Genomic DNA, 12,830 nt, shown 5'->3' with positions numbered 1-12,830 from the left:
ATGATTACTCTGCCTGTGTCTTCTAATCCAAGATATGGAACTTACAGGTAAATCAAAATTCATTTTCTGGAATGTAATTAGAAACCAAATAAATGCCTCAAATGCACAAACGACCTAACCTATGAAGAAAAGGGAAGAGACGATTATGGGGGATATGAGCATCATGTATAAATGCATGAGCTATCCATACGGTGAAATTGGTGTAGAGTTATTCACTTTAAGGTTATTACAAATGACACTCCTTACGTCTGGAGTAAAAGAGATTTAACCACCACATACAGAAAGCCTTCTTTGCAGTAAGAACTGTGAAAATGTGGAATAGATCCCTCAAGAGTTCATTCTTCCCAGCTCAGTAGATTTTTTTTTTTTTGTAAAACAAAGGGCTGGATGCATTCTTAAAAGAGAAGTGTGGGAAACATTAAAAAAAAAATCATACTTACCTAGGTGGATGCTGCATTGGTCCGATGCTGCATCTTTCCCCTGTTGTTTCTAAGCATGATCAATCAGCGATCACATGACTGCTCATTGCTGAGTTCTTATCACCGCTGTTAGTCACAGCTGTCTGCTTTGCCCCTCTGCTCCCCATGGTGGGGAGGGAGCAGCTGAGCCAAGTTCTGCTCCAGACTCTGGAGTGGATCCTGACCATATGGTCGCAATCCTTACCCAGGCTCTGTGACGTCAGCTGGAAACAGGTCAAAGGAGTGCAGAACGAACTGCACTCCTGTGATCTATAGGAGAAATACAGCCATAAGAGCTTTGGCTGTACTTCTCTTTTAATGGCACATACAATAATTGAATATTAATATTTAAATTGGTAACACTAGAGATTGTTCATCCAGGGAATATCCAATTGCCTTCTGGTGATGAGGAAGGAATGTATATTTTCCCCCACTGGAGCAATTGGACCATGCTTTATAGAGTATTTTTCCCTTCCTCTGGATTAACTATTGGTATATGCAGGTGCTCTATTATTTTTTTTTCTATTGGTTGAACTAGATGGACTTGTCCTTTTACCCAGACCAATTTTCTGTATAAGAAAGACCTGAAAATATGTAGGGGATGGTAAATCCCATAAAATACATAATATGTATGCAACAGGTCTAATCCTCAAAATGAGAACAATCAACCTGGTTTGCAGTATGTAGATGAAGGCTGACCTGAACGTTTGGAAGACCACTGTAGAAGGTGAATGTTTTCACTGACCCCAGGCAGGAGTACACTCCAACCACGAGTTACATTGCTAAGGATGGTGTCAACAGTAGGTCTGAAGAGGCAATTTCCCTCATAGGAAAAACAAATAAGATGTTCTTTGTATGAATCATCAACAACCGAGGCACGTAGACAAAGTCCCTTATGCATGTAGACATCCGCACCATGCGAGATGCAAACTTAGATGCCTGTAACAGGCTGTAAAAGCTCCAGTCATTTTCTCCAAATGGTCAGTGAAACAAGGGCCTACCCTGGTCCTCTTTAAGGGATAATCCATACAACCCATAGTTAAAACTCAAACTTAGATCTTAAATGAGAATCTGTCAGTAGGTTCTATAAAGGTGAGAACAGCATAAACCTTTTTGGTAGCATGCCTGTTAATGAAGATTGCTGGAGCATCAACGGTGGGGAGAGACCACTTAGCAATAAATCCTGTCTCAAAGGAAACAAAATTTTGCCACTTGTTAGAAGAGGTCCAGCTGATGCTAATGAGAGTCACAGGTGGTTACGGGTGAATAGGTAATTGTAGGTGGATAGTGGAATAGTGCCAAAGACCAGATGTTGGTTCAGGAGCAGAAACAGCAGTGGGACGATGTTTCCTCTGGGCTGCATTGTGGAAAAAAAGATCATGGAACACAGGAGCAACATTACAGCTAACGACTCACATCAGTGCTTGTTTCCCTCAGCCTTAACTTTTTTCTTGGTGAAACCTGCAGTGGTAGAAAATTTGAAAGAATGCTTCTAATGGTACCAAGTGTGAGGTAGCTCCTAGTGCTTCAGCCCAGGAACAGGATCACGCCAGAAGCTGTCCCATGTTTCTGGACCCATAAAACGTTCTGCAGCTATTTTTAGCAAGATACCTGGCAAGTGTCTTTTCCTCCTGAAGGTTGACCAGCACAAATCATGGTGTTCAAGATCTGGCCAAAGTACTCTTGGTTGCATACAGCGTTGGGGATCAACAGAACAGTTACTCCCTGCAGTGTGGATGCCAATGCACCTGTAATCAGGTACAATGTGTTAAAACGTAAGTAAAGATGGAAGCAAGTCATGTCTATGAAGCTTTACAAATTAAAACATAAGCCAAAAATGTAGCAGAAAATACAAGGTAACTGCTATTTACTGTATATGATTATCCTTAGAACAATACACAGTATAATTAGTTATATCAATTAAATAACCAATTATCACTAGTAAACTGAAAACGAAAATATAAATTGAGCCATGGATTTTTAGGACTTATTAAAGACAACTTATTTTTGGATGGTTTTACATGCAATACAATCTATGAATGGGGAGAGTTTGGTGAATGACAAGAATTTCTTCCTCATTTACAGATTGTTAAATGCAGCTTAAGCGATGCATGGGCTTTTCTCAATTGAGGGAGGAGGGAGTGGGTTCCCTTTGGACTTTTATCACTGCAGCTCATGGAGGACTCAGAGCCATCAACTCCCTTAGTGCTAAAAGTTCAGCAGCAGAAAAAAGACCCATCATCACTGCACAGGATCCACCTGCCTGACACCCATAGAACATACTTCATTACAGGTGAGGAATGCGACTCCAGCTATAGCGGCAAAGTTATTTTTTGACTAAACTTCAGTTTAAAAGCCGATTCACATAATGAATCTCAAAGGAACACGATGTGCGTTCAGGTGCGATTCACATATGATTCAGGTGCAGGGAAATTCCAGCCCAGACCACAGCAAAAGTAGTGTATGCACTACTTTACAAAACACAGAGCAACTGGATAGCATGGTACTTCTTTGTTTGTGACCTACATTTGGGGTGTCATTAGCACTGCATTGAGACCCACTGCAGATTGCAAGTGCAGTGCGTTTTGAATGAGGTGCAGGAAAAATGCATAAAACATGGGTTTCCAGTATTGTGTTCTGATGTGAACTGGCCCCCTAAGCTCACAATGTTCTGTACCTATGACACTGAGCTTGCAAATATTGTAGAGGACATAACATTATCCTGTGGTCAGGCTACTGATATTAATATATTACATATTGCTAACAAGCAGGGAATAGGCTTTACAACAAACCCTCACTGACCTTTGTGGCTGTGGAGCAATTGATCTTCAAACCTAGAGTCTCCTGGAAATCGAAGGCTAAGCAGTGCCCTTCAGCACATTTTTAAATATGGTGGCGCCAGAGGAGGAAGGGACCAATGGTAAAAGGGACTAAAGTTTCTCTTTAGGGTTCTCCCTCACTAGCCTTTCACACAGAACAAGTGCTGTGGGAGGGAATGAGGGTGAACTATACTGCTGAAAGAAGGACTTGAGCAACTTCTGTGCTTCTGATGTTAACTTCAAGGATAGGTATAGCCTTAGATTACACAAACTAGCTAAATACAAAAGCTGTAGTACTGTGCCCAAAGGAAGCTATTGTGAAGGGGAATAGAGAAATCTCATCTATTTTCATGCAACCTGAAATACAAGAAACAAACTGGTAAAGTATTCATAATAATTGCACTTACCACCTCCTTCCACGGTGTGACCCCAGCCTGTAATTATTAAAGGGGTACCTGCCTGCAAGTTGCTATCAAATCCCGGAAGACAAATAGGTTGCACAGTAGCTGAGATATGAAGAAGAAAATAAAAGTGAGCAAAATATTAAAAACAACCTCAGGAAGCAACCATTAAGAATAACTGTACTTAAGAATAACTGTATTTTAAAATCACACTAGGTCTTTCATGTATATAGAAAAACCAAACATAATGTTTGCTGTGCATTAAGAGTTGCCACCACAGGCCAAGACTATTGTAATCATTGGGTCTGTTTAAGGTCAACTGATCTGCACTGAAACTGCAAACTAGGCATTAGAATGAGGAGGGCATCTTCTCCACTTCTAAAGCTGGGTATACACCAACAGATAATCCTGTTGAACTGGATGAATTTCATTGTGTGTGCCCCTGTCGGTTCAACAGAAGTTGGTCTAACAACTTTCTTCTGTCAAATGGTTGTGCCAGAAAACCAGCATTCAATCAGCTGCCACAGCCAATGGCTGCAAATGCTGATCAGTGCATTCAGAAGGGGGGGCTGGGAGGAGTCCCTGCTGTCAAAATATCATAATGCAGCAGGGGAGATCCCTGTATCCACTTTGCTTGTGTGGATATGGAGATCTGAGTTTTTTTTTCATTCAACCCACTGGTTAAACATAACAAAAAAAACACTCCCTGTGTATATTCAGCTTAAACTCTTGCTGTTTGTGATCTCCACGAGTGTACTGCAGCATACAAATAATGATTTATGGCTCCTGGCAGTGAATACATTGGAATTAATAAACTAAAGGCAAATAAGGTGTTTACTTTGCAAAAATTTGCCCCATAGCTTAGTGAATATGGTGAAGCTCTACTGACTTCAATTATGTGCAACCAAAAACCCATTTTTTTTTCTATTCTCCTTGACATAATTGGATATTCTTTGTAAAGCGAAACTCTACCACATTCTCTAAACTCTGAGAGAAATTACTTTGCAAAGGCAACAGCCTACTTGTCTTTGGTAAATCAATGCTATTGAATCAACCTGAATGTTTAACAGATGTCCTTCCATGGGGCCTTAAGTCTGGCTGAGCCTGCTCAGCAGCAAGAAAGTTTGATTGGAAGATGGAGTGAGAAGCTGGGATACAGGAGGATGGGAGGGAGCCCAGGGAGGTGGCTACCTACAGGCAGAGTTTAATCGGTCCCCAGAGAAAGGATCACCTGTAGAGCCAGGGAAAGAGCCAGCCCAGCAGAACCTCTGAAGGCAGCCACCTGCCTAACAAGCCTGCAGAACAGGAGAGGAACAGTGAGTAATCCTACACCCCCTGGGCCAGATAAGGAGAAAGGGCATTCTGGTGGGAAACCTGATTAGCCCCCATCTGGAATTGTGCATTTAATGTGACAGATTCTGGGCCCCCTTGCTCTGGGATTCCCCCAGGCAGCTGAGCGAAGAGGATATTTCATCTGGGGTCTGAGGTGGTACACCAGGAAGGCTAGAAAGCTCTCCAATAGGAGAATCTTTGTGGATTTATACATCATTGCTAAGGAGTTTGTCCTAAGTTGGAGTTCCCTTGGGCATCCCATACATCCATCCAAAGTTCAATACCCCAAATAAAAACAAACAACCTCAAGGACTGTTTACTGTCTCTAGTGTGCAATGTCTGAAGAAAATGCATGTTGCCTGGCTGTACAGGACTATAAGGGGACCCAAAACTCAGCGGCTCCTAAGGGGCAGTGCTACACTTGTCTTACATGGAGGAAAGGGATTCAGTTTTCTTAGTGGTTGAATTAAATACTTGGAATCAGGAGGCTTTGTAGAGACTTGGGAGGAATGAAGTCTCCATGTTTTGTAAACAACCATGACACTAAGGTAGATATGTCCAGAGTTTTTTATGGACATTGACTATGGTCCACCCCAGCAGACAGAGAAGGTCTCTGCCAAGGAGTCAGGAGGGCTCCACCTAGGAGATAGCTGGGAGGCAGCACAGCAAGAAGCTGCTGGGTTTATGAATGGGAAAACTGTTTGGAGGAGAAAGACAAAGGGTCTAAAGTGTAATGCCAGAGCAGCAGCACTGTAAGTGCAAGCCAGAAGACTGATGAACATTTGTTTTTCGGCTGAGAAATGATGAAAACATCTGGAGGGGGAAACCATGTGATCTTGTGAATGTTTTAATAAAAGTGGACAAGCAAAACACATAATAAAGATTTAAGCAAGTGACAGGTTTCTCAATGCTCTACCAATTGAAGCTGGCTCCCACAGTTCATGCATATATATATATATATATATATATATATATATATATATATAGTTTTGATTGTTAGTTTACATACTGAGCTCCCTTGTAGCTTATTTAAACAGTCTCCTGCTGCACGCAGGTGCTTTGTATTAAGGTGTAACAACTATTGTACCAAGATATATCCTGCGCCTCTATATAGAATAAATAATATATGTATGTGTTTATCACAAAATGAAAGTAATGAAAAATATGTGTGCATGTATGGTACCAATATAAAGTATAATATTAAAACAACAATAACTGTGCGGGGTGGCTGCAAACAATTGTGTTCCAACAACCAACAAACTAAATAATGCAAAAGGATCATTTTTGCACCTTCCCTGTAAAGACGAACCAACTAACAAATGTCATATACTGTGCAATATGAATACAACATAAATTATCATTTCCTCTTAACAATTAAAAGTAGATCGCGATTTGAAGGGCCATACCACCGCACATGGGGACATATACTGTAGATCCCATATCCAGAAACTACAGGAGCATCAATACTGTTGATATATTGGAGTGGAGTCATAATAAGGAGTCCCATTAAGAGGAAAAAGGTGCTTTAAGACCTGGAAAGTGGCAGGTCCATCATTTTAGGTGGTGAATGGTGGTGGGTATCACTATGCACGTACCCGAGAATTACAAGAGTGGTGACACAGTGGAAAGAACTGCACGGTATAAATTTTAATTGAAATCTTTCAACTTATGAGGATATTCATCTATTTTTATGGACACATACATTGTTTTGAATGTTAAGAGGACATTAGAATTTATGTTATATTCATATTGCACAGTAGATGAGATTTATTAGTTGGTTCATCTTTACAGGGAAGGAGCAACAATTATCCTTTTGCATTATTAAGGTAAAATAAATGCATCCTCTCATCCTACATTCCCCACTCTATGATTAGGCTTTTTTGTTGAGTGAAAAGCATTTGAGGTGATTATGTCAATGCACTGAATAGATCAATAAATCTCTATCTTGGCTTTGACTGTAAAGAGCGGCTCCCTTCTTTCCTTTCTAGGGGTAAGTTGATGATGAATTCAGTCTGCCAAAGGGTGCATTTGTTGGAAGTGCGGCAGCATGGTGTCTCAGTGGAGCAATGGATTTTTTTCCCATTCATGTGAAACATTCAGTGTGGGTCTAATTATATAAACACACGGTCATATCATGTAATGTTACTTACAGTAATTAGCAATATTTTGAACCTTTACATAGAAAAATGTGTCTACACTTTTTTTTCTTTTATTAACTCTGATTAGAATGAGAGGATTTTACTGCTTTCAAATTTGATGCAGACACAATGGCCCGGATTTACTATTGTGCCTAGGCGCATTTCCTTGGGCGAATGTCTACTTTTTACTAGCGACCGTCTACTTTTACCCCGCTGAGATTTACTAAATAGAAGTGTCAACAAGTAGATGCCAAATCGAATTTACTAACGAGACACAGACCAGGAATCAGACTCAAAAAGCAGACTTGCCAAGAGGCACGTCTAACACTATGAAAAATCACTGCAGAAACATGTTCACATTGAATTTTGCTTTGCCAAATATCAGGACTTCACTTTAAACAATATCTACCATTTCCAAAAAAATTTAAAATGTGTTAAAAAGTTTTTTTTAAGCAAGTCGACACAGTGAAGAACTAGATGCTTGTGCAGTGTATTTGGTCGATAAAAATGCGCATGTGCAGAACACATTTTAGATGTCCTCTGTGGGTGCTTGCTTTTTAGCCACTGTTCAATAGTAAATCTCTGTGTGGAGTCCTCTGACAGATGGCACTCGGTCGCGTCTACTGTGCTTAACAAACAGCACTATCTTTATGTATTCTAATTTGATTTCCTAAGTTCTACTGATTCTATTTTTATTACTTATCCTTTATAATTTCTGTAATGATTTTACTTATTTCGAAGGTCTAGATAATATTTATCTTGACAGCTGAAAATAAAAATAAAGGTCCGCAATAAAAAAAACAAAAAAAAAAAAAAAAAACAGAGTGGGGTCCCCCCTCTCATCCATACCAAGCCCTTCAGGTCTGGTATTGATATTAAGGGGTAACTCCACGCCTAATTTAAAAAAAAAAAAAACAGCGTGGAGTCCCCCCCAAAATCCATACCAGACCCTTATCCAAGCATGCAGCCCGGCAGGTCAAGAAAGGGGGGGGGGGACGAGCGAGCGCCCCCCCTAACCATACCAGGCCACATGCCCTCAACATGGGGGGGTGCTTTGGGGCAGGGGGGCTCCCCCCCAAAGCACCTTGTCCCCATGTTGATGGGGACAAGGGCCTCTTCCCCACAACCCTGGCCGGTGGTTGTGGGGGTCTGCAGACAGGGGGCTTATCAGAATCTGGAAGCCCCCAGATCCCGCCCCCCCTACGTGAATGAGTATGCGGTACATGGTACCGCTACTAATTCATAAAAAAAGCAAAAGTGTAGTGTAAAAAAACACAGTACGGGGCCTTTGACAAGTCCTTTAATAAAACAATGTCCCCCAAAGTAGATCCAATGTCAATCACGGCGACCCGAAAAAAGAAAAAAAAAACGTTCCGCACTCGACAAGGCTCACTAGCCTTATGCAACCAGTCTCGCTGACATTTCTTATATAGGTAAGGGGCGGGGCCAGCTGGGGACATCATCTGAGTGGCCCCGCCCCATGTGACATCGTTGATGTCACATGGGGTGGGATCACATGCTTGATGTCCCCGGCTGGCCCTGCCCCTTACCTATTTAAGAGCTGTCAGCGAGACTGGTTGCATAAGGCAGCTAGCCTCGGTCAAGAGCGGAGCTTTTTTTTTTTTTCTTTTTTCGGGTCGCCGTGATTGACGCTGGATCTACTTCGGGGGACATTGTTTTATTAAAGGACTTGTCAAAGACCCTGTACTGTGTTTTTTTACACTACACTTTTGCTTTTTTTATGAATTAGTAGCGGTACCATGTACCGCATACTCATTCACGTAGGGGGGGGGCGGGATCTGGGGGCCCCCTTGTTAAAGGGGGCTTCCAGATTCTGATAAGCCCCCTGTCTGCAGACCCCCACAACCACCGGCCAGGGTTGTGGGGAAGAGGCCCTTGTCCCCATCAACATGGGGACAAGGTGCTTTGGGGGGGAGCCCCCCTGCCCCAAAGCACCCCCCCATGTTGAGGGCATGTGGCCTGGTATGGTTCAGAAGGGGGGGGCGGGCGCTCGCTCGTCCCCCCCCTTCCCTGACCTGCCGGGCTGCATGCTCGGATAAGGATCTGGTATGGATTTTAGTGGGAACCCCACGCTGTTTTTTCTTTAATTTCGTCGTGGAGTTACCCCTTAATATCCATACCAGACCCGAAGGGCTTGGTAAATTATTTAAAATTCAGCTGTCAGTGGTGAACCCCGCTGACAGCTGAAACATTACTTCTGTCCCTGCAGAGAGCTCCGCTATTATATTTGACATTAAAAAGTATAGAGGTTGCAACATTGTATCTGTTTGTATCCAGTTCGGATATAAGTGTTTGTATTCGGATACAAATAGATACAATGTTGCAACCGCTATACTTTTTAATGTCAAATATAATAGCGCAGCTCTCTGCAGGGACAGAAGTAATTACTTCACTATTATATTTGCAGGCTATAGACGGGCGAAAATCGGCCGATTTTTTTTAGTGTTGGTGGTAACGTTGGCCGATTGAACAACCGATTTTTAGTTTGTTTTTTTTTAAAAACGGCCGGTTTTAGCCCCGTCTATGGCCTGCATTTTTCTTCTTTTTCTTGCAGATCATGGCTCATGCGCAGATCGGCCGATTTGCCGATCATTGCCGCGAAAATTGGCCGATCGGCAAAATCGGCCGACTTTATCCAAATTTACCGATAAAAAAAATGTGCCAAAATCCCAAAAAACGGCCGACCACTTAACCCACTAACGGCCCGAAAATTGGACAATTTTTGACCCATCGAAACCAGGCCATAGATGGATCTAAAATCGGCCGATTTTTTAGCCAATTTTTGGACCGTTAGTGGGTTAATTGGCCGGCCGTTTTCTGGATTTTGGCACATTTTTTTTTATCGTGCAATCTGGAAAAAAATCGGCCGATCTTTTTACTGATAAAAAATCTGCGCATGAGCCGTTACCTGCAAGAAAAAGAAGAAGAAAAAGAATTAGAAAAAGAAAAAAACAAAGAAAAATGCAGACCATAGACGGGACGAAAATCGGCCGATTTTTTATACTGTTAGTGGTAACGTCGGCCTATTGAACGACCGATTTTTCATTTTTTTTTTAAACAGACGGTTTTTGACCCATCTATGGCCTGCATTAATGTTTTAGCTGGGTTTCCCACTGACAGCTGAATTTTAAATAAATTCCGTTAATTAAATAAATATTTTAAAAAACTGCGTGGGGTCCCCCCTCCCATCCATACCAAGCCCTTCAGGTCTGGTATGGATATTAAGGGGTAACTCCACGGCAAAACTAAATAAAAAAACAGCGTGGGGTTCCCCCTAAAATCCATACCAGACCCTTATTCAAGCATGCAGCCCAGCAGGTCAGGAAAGGGGGGGGGACGAGCGAGCGCCCCCCCTCCTGAACCATACCAGGCCACATGCCCTCAACATGGGGGGGTGCTTTGGGGCAGGGGGGCTCCCCCACCAAAGCACCTTGTCTCCATGTTGATTTGGACAAGGGCCTCTTCCCCACAACCCTGGCCGGTGGTTGTGGGGGTCTGCGGGTGGGGGGCTTATCAGAATCTGGAAGATCTTCCCAGATCCCAGCCCCCCCTATGTGAATGAGTATGCCGTACATGGTACCGCTACTAATTCACAAAAAAAACACAAGTGTAGTGTAAAAAAACAAACACAGTACAGGATCTTTGACAAGTCTTTTAATAAACCAATGGCCCCCAAAGTAGATCAAACGTCTCGCTGACAGTTCTTAAATAGGTAAGGGGCGGGGCCAGCCGGGGACATCAAGCATGTGATCCCACCCCATGTGACATCAATGATCTCATATGGGGTGGGGTCATTCCGATGATGTCCCCGGCAGGTCCCACCCCTTACCTATTTAAGAACTGTCATCCTGTCTCCTGCATAAGGCAGCTAGCCTCGGTCAAGAGCGGAGCTTTTTTTTTCTTTTTTTGGGTCGCCGGTATTGACGTTGGATCTACTTCGGGGGGACATTGTTTTATTAAAGGACTTGTCAAAGACCCTGTACTGTGTTTTGTACACTACACTTTTGCTTTTTTTGTGAATTAGTAGCGGTAGCATACTCATTCACATGGGGGGGCGGTATCTGGGGGCCCCCTTGTTAAAGGGGGCTTCCAGATTCTGATAAGCCCCCCGCCCGCAGACCCCCACAACCATCGGCTAGGGTTGTGGGGAAGAGGCCCTTGTCCAAAGCAACATGGGGACAACGTGCTTTGGGGGGGGGAGTCCCCCTGCCCCAAAGCACCCCCCCATGTTGAGGGCATGTGGCCTGGTATGGTTCAGGAGGGGGGGCGCTCACTCATCCCCCCCCTTTCCTGACCTGCCGGGCTGCATGCTCGGATAAGGGTCTGGTATGGATTTTGGGGGGAACCCCATGCTGTTTTTTATTTAGTTTTGCCATGGAGTTACCCCTTAATATCCATACCAGACCTGTCAGTGGGGAACTCCGCCGACAGCTGAAACATGAACGCTGCATTGGTTTTCACTACTAAAACGCCGCATGAGGTGATAAAATAACTCATGCGGGATTTTAGTAGCAACAACCATGTGTTAATGTTTCAGCTGTCAGCGGGGTTCCCCACTGACAGCTGAATGTAAAATAATTCCCATAAATTAAATAAATTATAAAAAAAACTGTGTGGGGGTCCCCCCCCTTTCCTGACCTGCCAGGCTGCATGCTCGGATATGGATTTTGGGGAGGACCCCATGCAGTTTTTTTTTTTAATTTCGGCATGGAGTTACCCCTTCATATTCAGCCCGAAGGGCTTGGTGTGGATGGGACCCCACGCCTTTTTTTGTTTACATTTTGGTGTGGAGTTACCCCTTAGGATACATACCAGACCCGAAGGGCTTGGTATGGATGGGAGGCAGGACCCCATGCTGTTTTTTATTTACTATGGTGCTGGTTTTTAAATGTAATTCTCCCTTTTTTTTCTTCACTATAGCTCAGAATGTCAGCTGTCACTTCCCCCAGCTAAAAGGGAAAGTTTTCTTGAAATTTATATCCCTAAAGGAAACAATGTTTACTTTGAGTTTATTAAAAGATACACAGTTTTCTGTAACTTGACTTGGGGAAAGTGACTTCTAAGCTTGTGAACTATAGTGAAGAAAAAAAAGGCTGGCATTTGCATTTGAAAATCAGCGCCAACATACACTTTGTATTGCGAAAAAAATTATTAACAATTTTGTAAACCAAGGCATTATTTTCAATGGATTTTCATTCGTAAACTGAAAATTACCTTAACCGAGACGTTGGTAAACCGAGGTACGCCTGTATTAGTATTGCAATCCATTGTATTGGGATACATAGAACCAACATACTGTACATCTGAATTGGCAACATAGCACAACATTTGTGTCACATTGGAGATATCTGGCTAGTTACACTGACCTTGCCCAGGGACTTAGTGTTGATTCACACCACAGAAATACAGGTGGGATTAGTGTGCAACACCTCCGTGGATTAGTGGTTAGCACTGCTGCCTCACAACGCTAGGGTTTTTGGTTTGAATCCCAACCACGGCAATGAATTTGCCTGATCTACATGTGACTACTCTAACATACATGTGCTGGTGGCAGCATCTTTGCTTTCTGTCTAAATGATCCCTAGAATGTGAATTACAATGAGGCCTTGTCTGTTCAAACTCCTTTAAAGTTGCACCTTATGTGAATGTCAAACGATGGGA

General features: G+C 42.8%; 1 protein-coding gene across 2 annotated transcripts in view; it reads right to left on the bottom strand.

The window, feature by feature from the left end:
- LOC149470742 (transmembrane protease serine 4-like) overlaps positions 1 to 12,830 on the bottom strand; it is a 165,215-nt gene that overhangs the window by 14,730 nt on the left and 137,655 nt on the right. For both annotated transcript variants that reach the window (XM_089660883.1, XM_089660882.1), the window contains exons 10-11: positions 3,685 to 3,783; positions 2,070 to 2,206 (exon numbers count right to left, since the gene is read on the bottom strand). In XM_089660883.1, the coding sequence (XP_089517009.1) occupies positions 2,070 to 2,206; positions 3,685 to 3,783 (236 nt within the window). The remainder of the gene's footprint in view (positions 1 to 2,069; positions 2,207 to 3,684; positions 3,784 to 12,830) is intronic.

The sequence above is a fragment of the Staurois parvus genome, unplaced genomic scaffold (genome assembly GCF_062004578.1).
Source record: "Staurois parvus isolate SC_StPar_1 unplaced genomic scaffold, SC_StPar_1.0 ptg000032l, whole genome shotgun sequence".
NCBI classification, from domain to species: Eukaryota; Metazoa; Chordata; class Amphibia; order Anura; family Ranidae; genus Staurois; species Staurois parvus.
The sequence above is the reverse complement of the archived record's forward strand: the minus strand, read 5'-3'. Positions and strand labels throughout refer to the sequence as shown.